This window comes from Brugia malayi (assembly GCF_000002995.4).
Source record: "Brugia malayi strain FR3 genome assembly, contig: Bm_v4_Chr1_scaffold_001, whole genome shotgun sequence".
Taxonomy (NCBI): domain Eukaryota; kingdom Metazoa; phylum Nematoda; class Chromadorea; order Rhabditida; family Onchocercidae; genus Brugia; species Brugia malayi.
The window spans coordinates 6,040,528-6,053,573 of record NW_025062475.1 but is presented as its reverse complement, the minus strand read 5'-3'; the positions used below and the strand labels follow the sequence as shown (position 1 = coordinate 6,053,573).

At 32.8% G+C, this 13,046-nt stretch overlaps 4 protein-coding genes across 5 annotated transcripts; 1 reads left to right on the top strand and 3 right to left on the bottom strand.

Annotated features, from left to right (window-relative positions):
- Nucleotides 1-20: 20 nt before the first annotated feature.
- Nucleotides 21-3,803, bottom strand: Bma-psd-1 (phosphatidylserine decarboxylase proenzyme, putative; the record flags this gene model as incomplete). Its single annotated transcript, XM_043076722.1, has 9 exons — nucleotides 21-110; nucleotides 275-412; nucleotides 604-758; nucleotides 874-979; nucleotides 1,101-1,226; nucleotides 1,374-1,507; nucleotides 1,687-1,786; nucleotides 2,880-3,071; nucleotides 3,726-3,803. The coding sequence occupies 9 exons, from the start codon at nucleotides 3,801-3,803 to the stop codon at nucleotides 21-23; spliced, it is 1,119 nt and encodes a 372-aa protein (XP_042932656.1).
- Nucleotides 3,804-4,084: 281 nt separating this feature from the next.
- Nucleotides 4,085-6,978, bottom strand: Bm1774 (putative ACR, COG2106 family protein; the record flags this gene model as incomplete). Its single annotated transcript, XM_043076721.1, has 9 exons — nucleotides 4,085-4,289; nucleotides 4,515-4,710; nucleotides 4,992-5,067; nucleotides 5,208-5,341; nucleotides 5,421-5,584; nucleotides 5,677-5,750; nucleotides 6,093-6,181; nucleotides 6,512-6,637; nucleotides 6,882-6,978. 9 exons carry the CDS (start codon nucleotides 6,976-6,978, stop codon nucleotides 4,085-4,087), a joined length of 1,161 nt encoding a protein of 386 aa, XP_042932655.1.
- Nucleotides 6,979-7,840: 862 nt separating this feature from the next.
- On the top strand, nucleotides 7,841-9,164 carry Bm2600 (Uncharacterized protein; the record flags this gene model as incomplete). Of its 2 annotated transcripts, XM_001899681.2 has the most annotated exons (5): nucleotides 7,841-7,966; nucleotides 8,230-8,337; nucleotides 8,546-8,688; nucleotides 8,777-8,919; nucleotides 9,079-9,164. In XM_001899681.2, the coding sequence occupies 5 exons, from the start codon at nucleotides 7,841-7,843 to the stop codon at nucleotides 9,162-9,164; spliced, it is 606 nt and encodes a 201-aa protein (XP_001899716.2). The 2 variants fall into 2 exon arrangements, with proteins under 2 accessions (XP_001899716.2, XP_042932654.1); XM_043076720.1 differs by lacking the exons at nucleotides 7,841-7,966; nucleotides 8,230-8,337 and having other exon boundaries at nucleotides 8,651-8,688.
- Nucleotides 9,165-9,242: 78 nt separating this feature from the next.
- Nucleotides 9,243-12,639, bottom strand: Bm18176 (Uncharacterized protein; the record flags this gene model as incomplete). The annotated part of the gene is made up of 9 exons (XM_001899680.1): nucleotides 9,243-9,305; nucleotides 9,563-9,697; nucleotides 9,767-9,896; nucleotides 10,141-10,298; nucleotides 10,532-10,617; nucleotides 10,818-10,980; nucleotides 11,721-11,837; nucleotides 12,197-12,313; nucleotides 12,592-12,639. The coding sequence occupies 9 exons, from the start codon at nucleotides 12,637-12,639 to the stop codon at nucleotides 9,243-9,245; spliced, it is 1,017 nt and encodes a 338-aa protein (XP_001899715.1).
- Between the last annotated feature and the right edge of the window lie 407 nt (nucleotides 12,640-13,046).

Below are 13,046 nucleotides of genomic sequence, written 5' to 3'. Positions count from 1 at the left end.
AAAACATATTAAAACGTAGTTCAAAAACCATTTACAACAAGACTTTGGCCGTAGCGTAAATTATCACCAGCGCGAACAGCAAACTGTACAGTTGAAGGAGCTTCGAAAATCTGCAAAACACAGTAATTAAGCGCTGAAAAAAAGCTTAATGACGTTTTTTTTAAACTTTTTTCTGGATATTCATAGAATACTTAACTAAAAAGGAAGAAAAATATATAATTCAACATTTATCTAAGCAACCGAACCGGAAAGAATAAACAGAAAAAAAATTTACCAAAACAATCGTTGATCCCAGCCGAAACTCTCCAACTTTATCGCCAGGCCGATATGCATGTTCCAGTTCTGCAATTATTGGCACTGCTTTGGAAATCTCTTTCCGTAAGCGTTTGGTATTTGTGTGAAGCAACGGATCCTAAACTGAACAAATAAAAATGAAAATGCTGGGGAATGGAAGTATATTCTCCGATTATGAATACCATTTTTTCCAATCTCTAAAAAAAAAAAACCAAAATTGCCAGTATTTTAGTAAAAGAAGTTCAATTCATGAAATTAAAAAAAAAAAGTGAGAGATATGAAGAAATTCATATTGAAATTCCGACGTACTGCGTCTATTGAAATATTTCCAACATTTGTGGCTGCGACTGCGCACAATGAAAAAAAGCCATGCTTCCAGGATCCTTTCAAAACAACTCGTTCATTGATACAAAACAAATGTGGCATGCGATATAGAAATGTTGGTCGTACAGACAATAATAATCCTATAAAAAAAAAAATATAACGGTGCATTATAAAATAATGAAAAAAAAACCACACAAAAGACAATAAAGATTTTCCCTTAAAGCTGTAAATTCCGGAAATGGAATGTGAACTTGCCGGGAAAATGTATTTCCTCATTTGCCACCCACTTTGCAGGAGCATGAAATCCGTGATAATTGCCAGGAGCGAGGTAAAGAACCACTTGATAAAGCTCGTGTCCTTCCTACATTATTTTACAGTTATGAATCATTAGAATACCTCAAATCAGTGCAAAAATCTTCTACTAGAACAATATCGCCATTTTACTAAAGAAAAAAAAAAAAACTGATTAACATAAAATTCACTTTTTTATTTTTAATATTCAATGGTCCTAAAAATTCGGTGATATCATAATCATGGCCTTTTACAAACTCAACACGTCCCTCCTTCACTTTTCCGTAATGAATCACAACTCCGTCAGCTGGAGATACCTGCAAAGAAAATAAATCAGATTGCTAAAAAAAGTTCTAATAATACTATAAATTTTGATAAATTATGAAAAAACCTTCTTGCATTATTTTCCGATATTAATGCTTTTTTTTTTGTTAAGAAAATAACATATGGCGAGAACGACGAACCAAGTCTGCATCACTGATAGGCCTGACTGTAGGTTTTAGTGATCTATTAAAAAATGCTGCTAACGTCGGATAGGCTGATAAATCATTCACTTCGGCTTCATCCATTCGGCAATCATATACTCGAACATAGATATCTTAAAAATAAAAAGTTTCTTACCTTTAAATGGCTCTTTTGGTATTTTTCTCATTACTGTCAACTTTTTCTCCATTACACATTATTATTTGCTCTCCCACGGAAAACTGTTACATTCTACAACCCAGAAATAAAAAAACTAAAAAATCCACTTCAAGATAAAGAAAAAAGTTAACTAACTGAATATTTTGGGTCGTAACCACACTGGAATATATACTTTAGCTAGGCCGCCGGCAAAATGTGAAAGTGTATTCAGCGGTAGAGAAGAATACGCACGCAACTGAAATGATTTCTACTTTTTTATTTAAATTGACTTTCTGGTGTTATTACAAAATGAAAGAAATAGCACAAAAAAAAAAAAAAAAAAAACTAAGAACACATTAACTTGATGATACTTTCGACATTTCAAACATGAGCAATATTTTCAAATGATCTTAAAACTAGGTCTAATTTTAGTTCACATTAACCTGATGAACCCGCTTCTTTAATCTATTTTCTGTTCCCAACTCTCTAAATGTTTTCACTGGAGTTCTTTAAACTTTAAAAATGATTCAAATTTTTAGAATCGCAATATAACCTAAACTTATTGCAATTTATCCAAATAATGTTGGGTTGTTTGAAAACAATTCATAGATTATGTTTGGAAAACCTTTTTTATTATACATTAAGTGTTTTTATATATTTTTATTACACATTATTATACATCAAAATTTTTATTATACATTAAGTGTTTAGAATAATGCTAATGATTTATTATTATAAACCAATTTGTTATTCCTTTATTATGACCCATTCTTTTAAAACAATGAATCCTTTATCTAAACCTCAAGTAGTAAATGTACATCTGTCTTCATTGTAAATGTTAATCTGCTAAGCCAACCCATTTCCTACATTCTTAAAAATCTTCTTTAATGATTCAACAGAAAAGAAAGAATCGGGGGCCGTCTTCTCTTCCTCTTCTTCAACATTACCATTTTATTCCTTAGCTGTTTCAATTATTCGACTACATATTTGTTGAATCGAATCACATTTATAAAGAAAATAAATCATACTGGGTCGATCTCGCTTGCAGATAAGAAACAAAAGGTTCAGTTCAAGTTCTACAAACTTAAAGTAAGTCAAGTAAACTTAACTAACCTAAATCATCTACTCTTCTGATACTCTTCTGAACAAAAAGTTAATTCAAATTCACGACAATGTTCTAATCTTCACCGTCAATTTTAAATGGAATTTGCTTATTGCACATTGTATGGCACCTAAAACTTATGATGAAATACGATAACCGTACAAAGTTGAATTAAGCTCGTATAAAGTTGAGACACTGAACCGCATCTGTATGAAAATTAAAGTCCCTGTTAAGTAAATAACTTTACCTTCCAATCAGAATAATAATGCTTCTCATCTTGTAATTCACGAAAATCTGGAACAAACAAATTATATAAAAAGATGGTACTACTGCCAGCAACAAAACCCACTGTCATCCATTTGAACAGTTTATAAAAGTAACGAAGAGTAAACTTCGGCACGCCTTGTTTAGTATCATTGACACTCGCAGTAGCATAACCCTGCAACAAATAATAGCCTTTAGTTATTAACGGATTATGTCAAAAAGAAAGTTTCGACTGCAATTTCAGATAACTTGATCAAATGAAAATTCATTGTATGTTTAAGTTTAAAATGGCTATATATTAAAAATAGTGACTCAAAAAGTACTCCATACATTTGTACCATGTTTAGAAGAATGGGCTATTTAAATGATCTGAATGAATTTTGGTCCAATCAAATTCAAAAAAACTTTTATTTGTGCCAAGTCATAATACACAAGTAAAAGCATATGCAAAATAAGTTAGCTTACACGGCGCAAAGTATTCCCAAAAATATTGTATTTCCCAACAACCAGCACCATCACATTGTAGTTTGGTTTTCTTACAATTAAATCCGCCAACTGATTAATATGGAAGCGGCCACGAATAAAACGACAGACTTTTAGAACGGATTTGCCAATCGATAAAACCCTCCCACATTAAATAAATGCTTCTTTTCTACATATAAATGTGCCTTTGAAATACTGTACAATGAGTTACCATGCACCCAGGGTAAGCGTTATCAGGAGCAATGATGCTAAAATAAGTCATATTAACATAAACGATAGCGTACTTCCACTTACCAACTGAGCATAAATTTCCTTACAAAGCTTTATCTCACAAAAATCAACTTACTGCATAATCCCCAAAACTTGTCCATTTCTGTTGAAAAGGTTTGAGAATGTCGACAATAAAACATCGTCGCGCCAACATGGAAAAACTACAAAATCTTGTCAGAAAATACGCATACAATAACCTAATATAAAACTCAGGACACAAACACTCTACAGATTTTAAGAAGACCGATTTTGGGAAATTTCAAATGGTTATTAGTAAATTAGAATCTCACCAGATATTTTAACAGACTTGAGATTCTTCAAGTTCATGAAAAACATTCAACATAATGTTAAATTTTACCATTTCTTCAAAACAACCAGAGTAGACAACAAGAATATTATTATCACTTTCAAACTATCTTCCAAAAATAAAAAAATTCATAAATCAGTACAAATCATAGGTCTCAGTGTGGCTAAGGTTATTGGTATTGCTTCTTCCGTTCGGATGATTCGACTTCCTTGTCCAGGTACAACGTTCAGGTAATGTTCAAAAAGTTCTTCAGGAGTTGAACAATTGATATTTTTATCAGCTTCTACGGCTGTCTCTAACCCTTCCAGCCCACCAAAAACGATTAAAATTCGGCTGAAAAAATATTTAAATCACAAAAAGTCCATATAATTATTTTTGCACTATTACTCACTTAATGTTTAAGGCCTTTAGATATAACACATCAAGAAACACTTATCAAGGATCATGCCACAATTTCTTCAATACAAAATTTAAAAATGAAAACCTGTATTCGAAATAAAAAGTTCCTTCTAGAACAATTGTAATGTTTATATTACATTATGGAATATAAAAACTCACTTTTTTCCAGAAAATGACATTTCAAATTTGCTCACTGGTTTCCCCCGTTCTGATGTTCCTATGATAACATCATATTCCTCAGCATTCAATGCATCATAAAGGCTTAGTGCAAGGCGTACTTTATAGCCCCAGTATAATCCAGCTTCTTGCTTTATTTGTTTAGAATTCACCAAGCACCCATGATATCGCTTTCTTTCTGCAAGGAGAAAAATTTTTACTACATTTCTTCTACTGATATCCCATTTATTTCCCTCATTTATTACTAAATGTCATTTCAGCTTTCCAATGATTTTCGAGTTGTCTGAAAATTACTTCGTATACCAGCCGTTTTTAATGGGACGTTGAAACTGCCAAGACCAAAAACTGGGCAAAATTCGCTGATTGCTTCGTCTTTCCTTGGTTCCTTTCATAATTATTTTGAAATGACGCCTCCTTAACAGGCTGGAGATAACATAAAACGTGAAGAAATACGAATACCCGAGTAAATGTCCAATATTTTTACGGTAACGCGAGTTCCAGTTTTAAGTGTGACATCCTCATTAATTTGGACTTCCTAAATTAAAAATATAACTTGCTATAATTTCACGGCAAAACAATATACAAATTTAAATCACAATATCAAAGAAAAGTTCATCTCACATTACTATAGAAAAGAGTAGTAACACTTCATTTAATGTCAAAAAATTAACAAACTTTGTACAAACCGACGTTACAAATAGGTCCACGACCTGCTTTTATTGGCTTATCCAGAACAACACCTTCTCTATATGGGACACTCAAATCTGATGCACGCAGATGATGAGGACAATCCAACGGATTAAGAATACCTGAATGTGATAAAAATTTAGTTGATAATCAGTTAAAAAAAATTTCTTTGAGAGCTTAAGCTTTAAAAACAGCATTTACCAGCATATTTTAAAGTTTTTTGAAGGGGAAATAAAGTTTTCCGCAAGTACTGTGGACAATCCATAAATTCCAAGATTTTTGCCAGGTGAAAGTTACATTCCACATTGCCACTATGAACAGGCAAATCTGGATACCATTGTCCGTTGCAGTAATCTTCGCGCTGCCTAAATAACAAATCTGAATGTAAAAATCTTTTACAAAACAACTCTGAGTCGATTTTATGAACCGTCAAACTTGGATGAGAAAATAAACCAACTGTGATTTCATTCGAGCTGTCTCATCATAAACAACAATCTCATCTATACAGAATACCGCAGCCGAACGCGCTATCTGTAATTTGCATCACTTAAATGAGCTTCAAATGATTGCGCTATTATCCCCCATATTTTTCAAGCAATGTGATTTATATCCACTGAAAATCAAAAATAATGTTATTTAGGATTTTTAATATCATACATTATAAGGATTCTCAGTTAAGAGATCCACTAGACCTGGAATACATGTCACTAAATATATTCAGTATGAGGTAAATGTGCAAATATTAATGGGTTTAAAATTAACTTAGCAAAAATGATATCTCTCTAGAAATAAATAAAAATAACTGTGACATGATACGAGCAGTAACAGATGATAACACTTACCAACTAATAGATAAAACTGGAATATATTTACCTGTCCAGCAAGATAAGTCCTTAGCTCTGGACTTTGCGCATTATTCAATATTGATCCAGGAAGTGCTATGCTTAACATCACAAATTTTCCTGAAATGACTGAGTCAGTAAAAAACCATCGTGCTGCATAATAAGTAAAACGAATAATAGTAATAATTTTAAGTGATAAATACGAAGCAGAACATCTATTAATTCAGTTCATTTAGTAACTGTTATTTAAGAGTTTAAGAAATAATTTAATGACATTACATTATTAATACAAAAATTCGCCATACTTTCAACTAAATGTCATTTATAAAAAGCATTAAGAATAAAAATTGATGGATGAATGAAACTGAATGCCAGACCTATGCATGAATGAAATTAAATGCAGTAATATTGAAAATGCTTATGGAATACTCCCATGCTTGTTAAACTTACCATTATTCCTGATTTTATTCATGCCGACATCGTTCGTATCCGCTACTAAAGCATTACTAACTTCAGGCTTTCGAATTAATTGTTCCAACAATATATCTTCACGAAATTGCTTCATCGCAGCTTTTTCTGATATTGATAATCAAAAAGAAAAAAAAAATTGACAGTCAGTAAGTCAGTATAGCCAACCGCATAGAGTGTCATACCAACAATATTCCTTTTATGCTTGTGTCAAATTAATATGAAAATGCCACGTTTATCATGCACCTTTCCACATCACCACAGCTCAGTATGCTTGTGACTGTTAATGACCTATGCACATTAAATACTTTATGATCCTCCATTAAAAATTCAAAAAGTAACTCTAACTTACTCTTTCGCCATGACAATTCCTTTTTTCTCTTGAACATATTTCCATTTCGCTTCTTCAGTCGTTCCTTACCATTATCGTTTATTATTTCTTCCGACATTCGCGCTGAAAGGGATTAGACTTTGAAATGATTACTATATCAAACAGTCATCATTCAATAAGTGTAGTGAACTTTTCTCATTTTATCGAAACTGTGATCAAGCACACAACCAACTTCTCTTTATTTCGAAATTCCACCTTAATTTAAATCTCAGCATCCGCACTCCCTCAAATACACCACCCTTTTCCCTCCTGTGCCTAAGCCCATCAGCATCCCCACAAGACCAACAGTAAGAAACACGTTAGCAATGATACCTGCAAACCGTGAAATATAAAATACGAAGGACCGTCCGTCCTTCAGAGGAACAATGCTGGTTGGTCTTTATGTGGTTGTGAGGAGCTGTCAACTTTGAAACATTGGGACAATTTCACTCAAACAGAGAAAGGACAGTTAGAGAACCTTTGAGAGCCACTTAATTAATTTTAATTCGAAGCACTTCCTTGACGTGAATATTTATTCAAATTAGAACATACCGAATAAGCAGTCTTTTTAATTCAAATTTGAGTTATTTCCGGTCCAGTTTTTTTTGAATTTTTACTTTCTTAATTGGCTTAAATCCTACTCTTTCAACAGGATTATTTTGTGATCGGTTGCTATCTTTCATCTCTCCCTTCATTCTTGGAAAAGGTAAGAAGGATTTTTCCTCAGTGGCTACGTTCTTCAAGTGAATAATATGTTAAATCGTATACAAAAACTTAAAATTTTATTAAAATGTAAACCGCTAAGGAATAATGTTTTCGAATAAAGAAGTTTCCACAGTGACAATTGCTACGGTAGCCACTTAGATGGCACTGTTGTGCGATTAATTACTGGTAATGTTGCATACTACTGAGGATTTAGGTAGTGATAGTTTTGTCTAAAGATGACTATGCCGCCATACATGAGCAACGATCGCTTTATCTGGACTAATGAAGAACCGGATGCGGAACTCATTGAACCTGAAATTTTAGCATCAGTTGATAAGAACTGGCTCACTTTCAATTTGCAGGTCTTTTCACTCCTCACTCTGAACGATTCTTGACAACCTTAAACCTCTGTGATAGCCTCAAGGTCTCTCATTTAGATAATAATATTTGCTTACAAGAAATGTAAGCTTCATGGGAGATACAAAATTCACTCTGAGAAACTCTTGAATAAGCCTTTTCCAAATTATAATACTGTTCATTTATACCTTCTCGTTCCATACTGTTTCGAAATTTCTTTTATTTTTAAAAGTCACACTAAAAACTCACAGAATAGAGAAAAGTTCAGAAAGATTGTCCACCTCAATCTCATAGCTTTACGTTGTACAACCACGGTGATCACGCTTTTGCGTTCAGTATTTCGACAAGCGACAATTATGCTTATTTTGTATCACAGGTCTCTTTTTTACTATGAACTTCGATATCAATGATTTCAAGAAATTTTCAACAAATTAATTGGTTTCATCCGATGTTTGTAACATCCCAGTAACTTCTGCAAATCTTTTACAAAAGGATGCAGTCATTAATATCCAATTAATTACTTCCTCTCAACATCTTTTATTCTATTATCATGTTTTTATCATTCCCAGGTATCATTTTTTCAGGTACAAGGGATAGTGTTTGGTCGTCAGCTGCATGCTCTACCATTTGTGCGAACTACTAATTCAACAACGATAACAGTCTACCGGAGACCTACGAATGCCTTCAAAATGGATGAGGATTATCCGTACATCAAAAGAACTGAACTGTCTGTTCTTCCATTTATTTCTACTTTTCGCCCTACATTTGCTCGCATACAAAAAAGTCATAGCTTCTGTTCTATTGATTTATTATAGGCCTCGAAAAGACCGCTTATTTATCTATTTGGCACCAGTTTTTCACTGGAAAACTCAACCGATATCCGTGTTTAATCACGCAATGCCCTATGAGAAATTAAGAATTTGTTTGAATTATACGGCTCAGTGCGAGTGTGAAGGATGTAAGTTTATCAGTTGAAAATTGTAATAAATTTATTTAAATTACTTACTTTTGAGTTAGCACAACGTCGTTAGCTAATTCAGCATTTTGGAACGGAAACAAATAAGTCAAAATACTTAAAAAACGTTCATTTTTGAAAAAAATGCTCTTTAAATTTTAGCGAATTTCTCATTGCAACAAAGACGTAGTGGATGGAATACATGCCGATCTTCAGAAAGCTGCTTTCAGACTCGACTGGTATCTTAAAAATTTACGGAATAATGTGTTCCTTATTTCATTTAAAATGCAGTAGTGAGTAGCAATTTCATAAAGTTTTGCTTCCAATTATTCAGCTTTTTCTTTTTGTTTCATTGCCATGCGAACTGCTTTTGCTGTTGGCTTAAACACCTGGAAACATTATGATCATTAGAACGAAGAGGAATAGTAGAGTTTAGGATGAAGAGCTCGTTTCGGGATCCAGTAGTTGAAGTTTGGAAATTTTATACCTGAGGACTGATATTGCAATATCAGCTAAGAGTACTGAATTATCAATAATACAGAGAAAATTGTTGATTATCCAACGGTCCTATATATATTTTTGTATGTAAGATACTTTTATCAGCTGATTGTCTAATTTACTACCAAAAAATAGTTGACAAACATACGTGAAACGAGCAACTGAGATCTTCTGCTACATTCATCGCTGCAGCTGCATTATCAAACTCTCCACAGTAATGTGGTGCCGAAAATATGGTCACTAAACGACGATTGCCAAAAAACTCGTATCCATCTTGTACCACCTGAATAAGAATTCACGTTCACTTCTTTCTTTTGGAAGAATTCTTGTAATCTAATTGAATTAGAGCAACCTGATGTGCACGAGCGACTAGATCGATGTTTAGCTTCTCGCATACGTCTGTCAAAACATCAACACCGAAAACAAACGAGATACCTCGGCTATTTGGTTGCCAACCTTGTACTCTTTCGTCTGGATCTGACCTGTAACTTTGCTGAAATCGTCAGCAATTTTTAAAACAATCTGTTTTTAAAATATCTGAAATGATTGCTATGAAATGAAAAGTTCTCAGTTTTATTTTCACGTTACGAATTACAGGATCTCCGGACAAAGCCAAGAGTGTGAATTAAATCAAGTGAGTCAGAAACAAGTTTTAATCCTGCTATGTCGATAACACATAATTCTGCAAGAACTTTGCGCTTAATAAGAAAATGAGGTGTAAGATACCAAAGAATGTCAAGTTCCATGGAGGTCGGTTGTGGATCTGATGGACGTTTTATGTTACGCAACGAATCGAAATCATTTAATTTTGGTGACAGACCGCCGTGCATACACAAAATTTTCCCAGCTATGCAAGCAGCATATGGTAGGTAATTGAATGTATCCTGTAAAAACATTTATTTATATTGACTGAATGATCTCCTACTTTCAGCATTGTTGATCCATGTGAAGATCTATTTATATAATTTAAAGGTTAAAATTTAGCAATTTTAAATGTTTCGAATTTACTTCGAAAAATGACGAATTTAATATTTTCAAAAAGTCAGTTTGACTTTTATCGTTCACTTTTCTCTGACAACTAAGTTACAGAAATATTGAATTTTAGTACTTGAAAGACCTCCCAAAGACGAACAGAACGATAACGTCGGTTGACCTCTTCATAGAATCCATACACTCGATTAATTCCAGCACATTCATGATTTCCTATAAATAATCGTATTATCTTACAAATAAAATGACATAAAATGAATATTTGAAATTTCGAACCACCTAGGAATTTACAAAATTTTTATTTATTAAACTGTTTTAAAAAACTGGCAACAAATTTCTCGCTGTGCATTATACAGGCGAAAAAAACTGACAATTCAAATCATAACTAGTATAGGAATCAAGCTAATAAGCACCTCTTAATAAAAAGAAATTTTCAGGATACTTAATTTTGAAACAGAAAAGGAGGCACACGGTTTCAATTGACTGCTTGCCACGATCTACATAATCACCAAGGAATAAATAGTTCGATTCCGGTGGAAAACCGCATTTGTCAAAAATCCGAAGCATATCGTTGTACTATAAAGTTGCAGTAGCTAATATTTTTGCTATGAAATATAACGAATCATTAATCTGATAATTTACTGTTAACAGTTGTACTAACGCATCTTGCTAATTAAATCTCGATTAGTTACATTCATCATACATAACCTAGTTTCTTTAAGGTAACATTTGGCATTCTGAGCAATTTTTTTCGTATGTTTTTGGATTTTTTTTTTTTTTTTTGCTGTGAAGAATAATTGTTCTTGAATTGTACAGCTTTGATGAATAATGAAATATATAGTTCACTTTTATTTAATCATTTCCATATTTTAACAATGATAATGCGACTGTTGTGTTTTAATTATACAAATAATCCATTTATAATAAATAAACTTAGGTAGTATAGTTCTGATCTATTTACTTGTTAAATGTTCAGTGCTTGCGTAAACAGAACTAATGGTTAATAATGGTCATAATAACTTTCAATTAGCTGTTAATTCGAGGTGATAATTTCGAATGGTTCGCTTATAACAAAATGAAAGTATTAACATTCAAATATTATATCGGGTTCGCTTTACAACTGATCACTGGCAGGCTGGGACTGCTATCATTTCTTCCATCTAACCAAGAAGTAAGATTTCAAAATACTCATTCGTATTTATGGCATTTTTATGAACATAATCTTTATGTTTATGTATGTGTCTTTATGTAACTTGGACATAATCTTTAACAGGATGAAATGTTCAGTTAAATTTTACAAAAAAGGAAAAAGAAACCTGTCCATGTATATCACCACAAACGACCACTGGTGTATTAATTTCAGTAAATGTATTTTGACTTTGTAGCACAGCTTTTGTTTCTTGAAGTAATCCTATTAATTCCTCTTCCTTTACCTACAAAAGCAATAAGTGATAATAAAAAACTAATTTTTGACTTCAATCATTATTTTATGCATTGAGATATGGGAAGAATCGGAAGAGTACAAAGAAAAAGAAATGAGTGGACACTGGATGTCTTTTCACTACTCTTTACTGAAAATTTTTCTTATGAAATTCTACCTGTGCATAACGAGCAAATAATAATGGCTGGTCGTTAGTGGAAGGAGTAAAGATATTCTCAGAAGTTTAAGGCAAGAATTGATAAAAAATTTTAAATCTAATAGGTGCGAATCATCAATAACCTTATCATTGAGTGATTTAATCCTCAATGGTAATAGCTGTATTTTATAATAATCAGATAAATTGAAACTAACTATTCTTCTCAGGTGCGTCCCCTTCCGTAATCCAGCATTTAGCAGGCGAATGCTTATGTCATGAATATGTGATAATCGTGACTTCGTTTTCCCATCCGCTTTTGGCAGTTTGTTTTCCTGAAAGACATTTGATCCAAGTCATTGGAATCCATGCATCCGAATGCTTTCAGGGAAAACAAAGAAAAACAAGGGAAACAAGTGAAAAAAAAAGCAAAACATTAGAGTAGCTTAGGCATTTGGAAAGAATGCTTGAGGAATGCTTCAAGGAAAACAAGTGAATGGTGAAATTTGTGAAGAACGTAAAACGGAGATATTCAACTTCCACCGCATGAAAATGATTTTATTGGAAATTTAGTGTTTTCAGCTGCGCTTTCAATAATTAAAACGACACATACGTAAGCAGTATTTACAGATTCACCGTCACTGCCTTTATCACTTTCCATAAGGTAATAAATGATCGGACATCCACGAAGGACCAAAAACACCACTTACTGATAGTACTAAATTGCTAAATGAGCCATTCTGCCAGTTCTTGACTTTTCATCCTTTTATTCACGTTTGCATATATTAATAATAAGGCATGAGATAGAGTTACGCAAGGAAATATTTTAAATGGATTTGGCCCTATGGCACTACCATTCATAACTTAAGGATTTTTCAGTTTGACATTTACACTGACTTATTTCCGAATGCATGGGACGGAAATGTGTTAGTTCACTAAGCAAGTCCGAATGATTCATAACTCATTTCAATTTTAAAATAGCAAACTGAAGTATTTTATTGTCGCTGCATCCAATAGATACATATCCTTTTGCAATAACAAACTTATCACAGCCATCAGTGCTTCTTT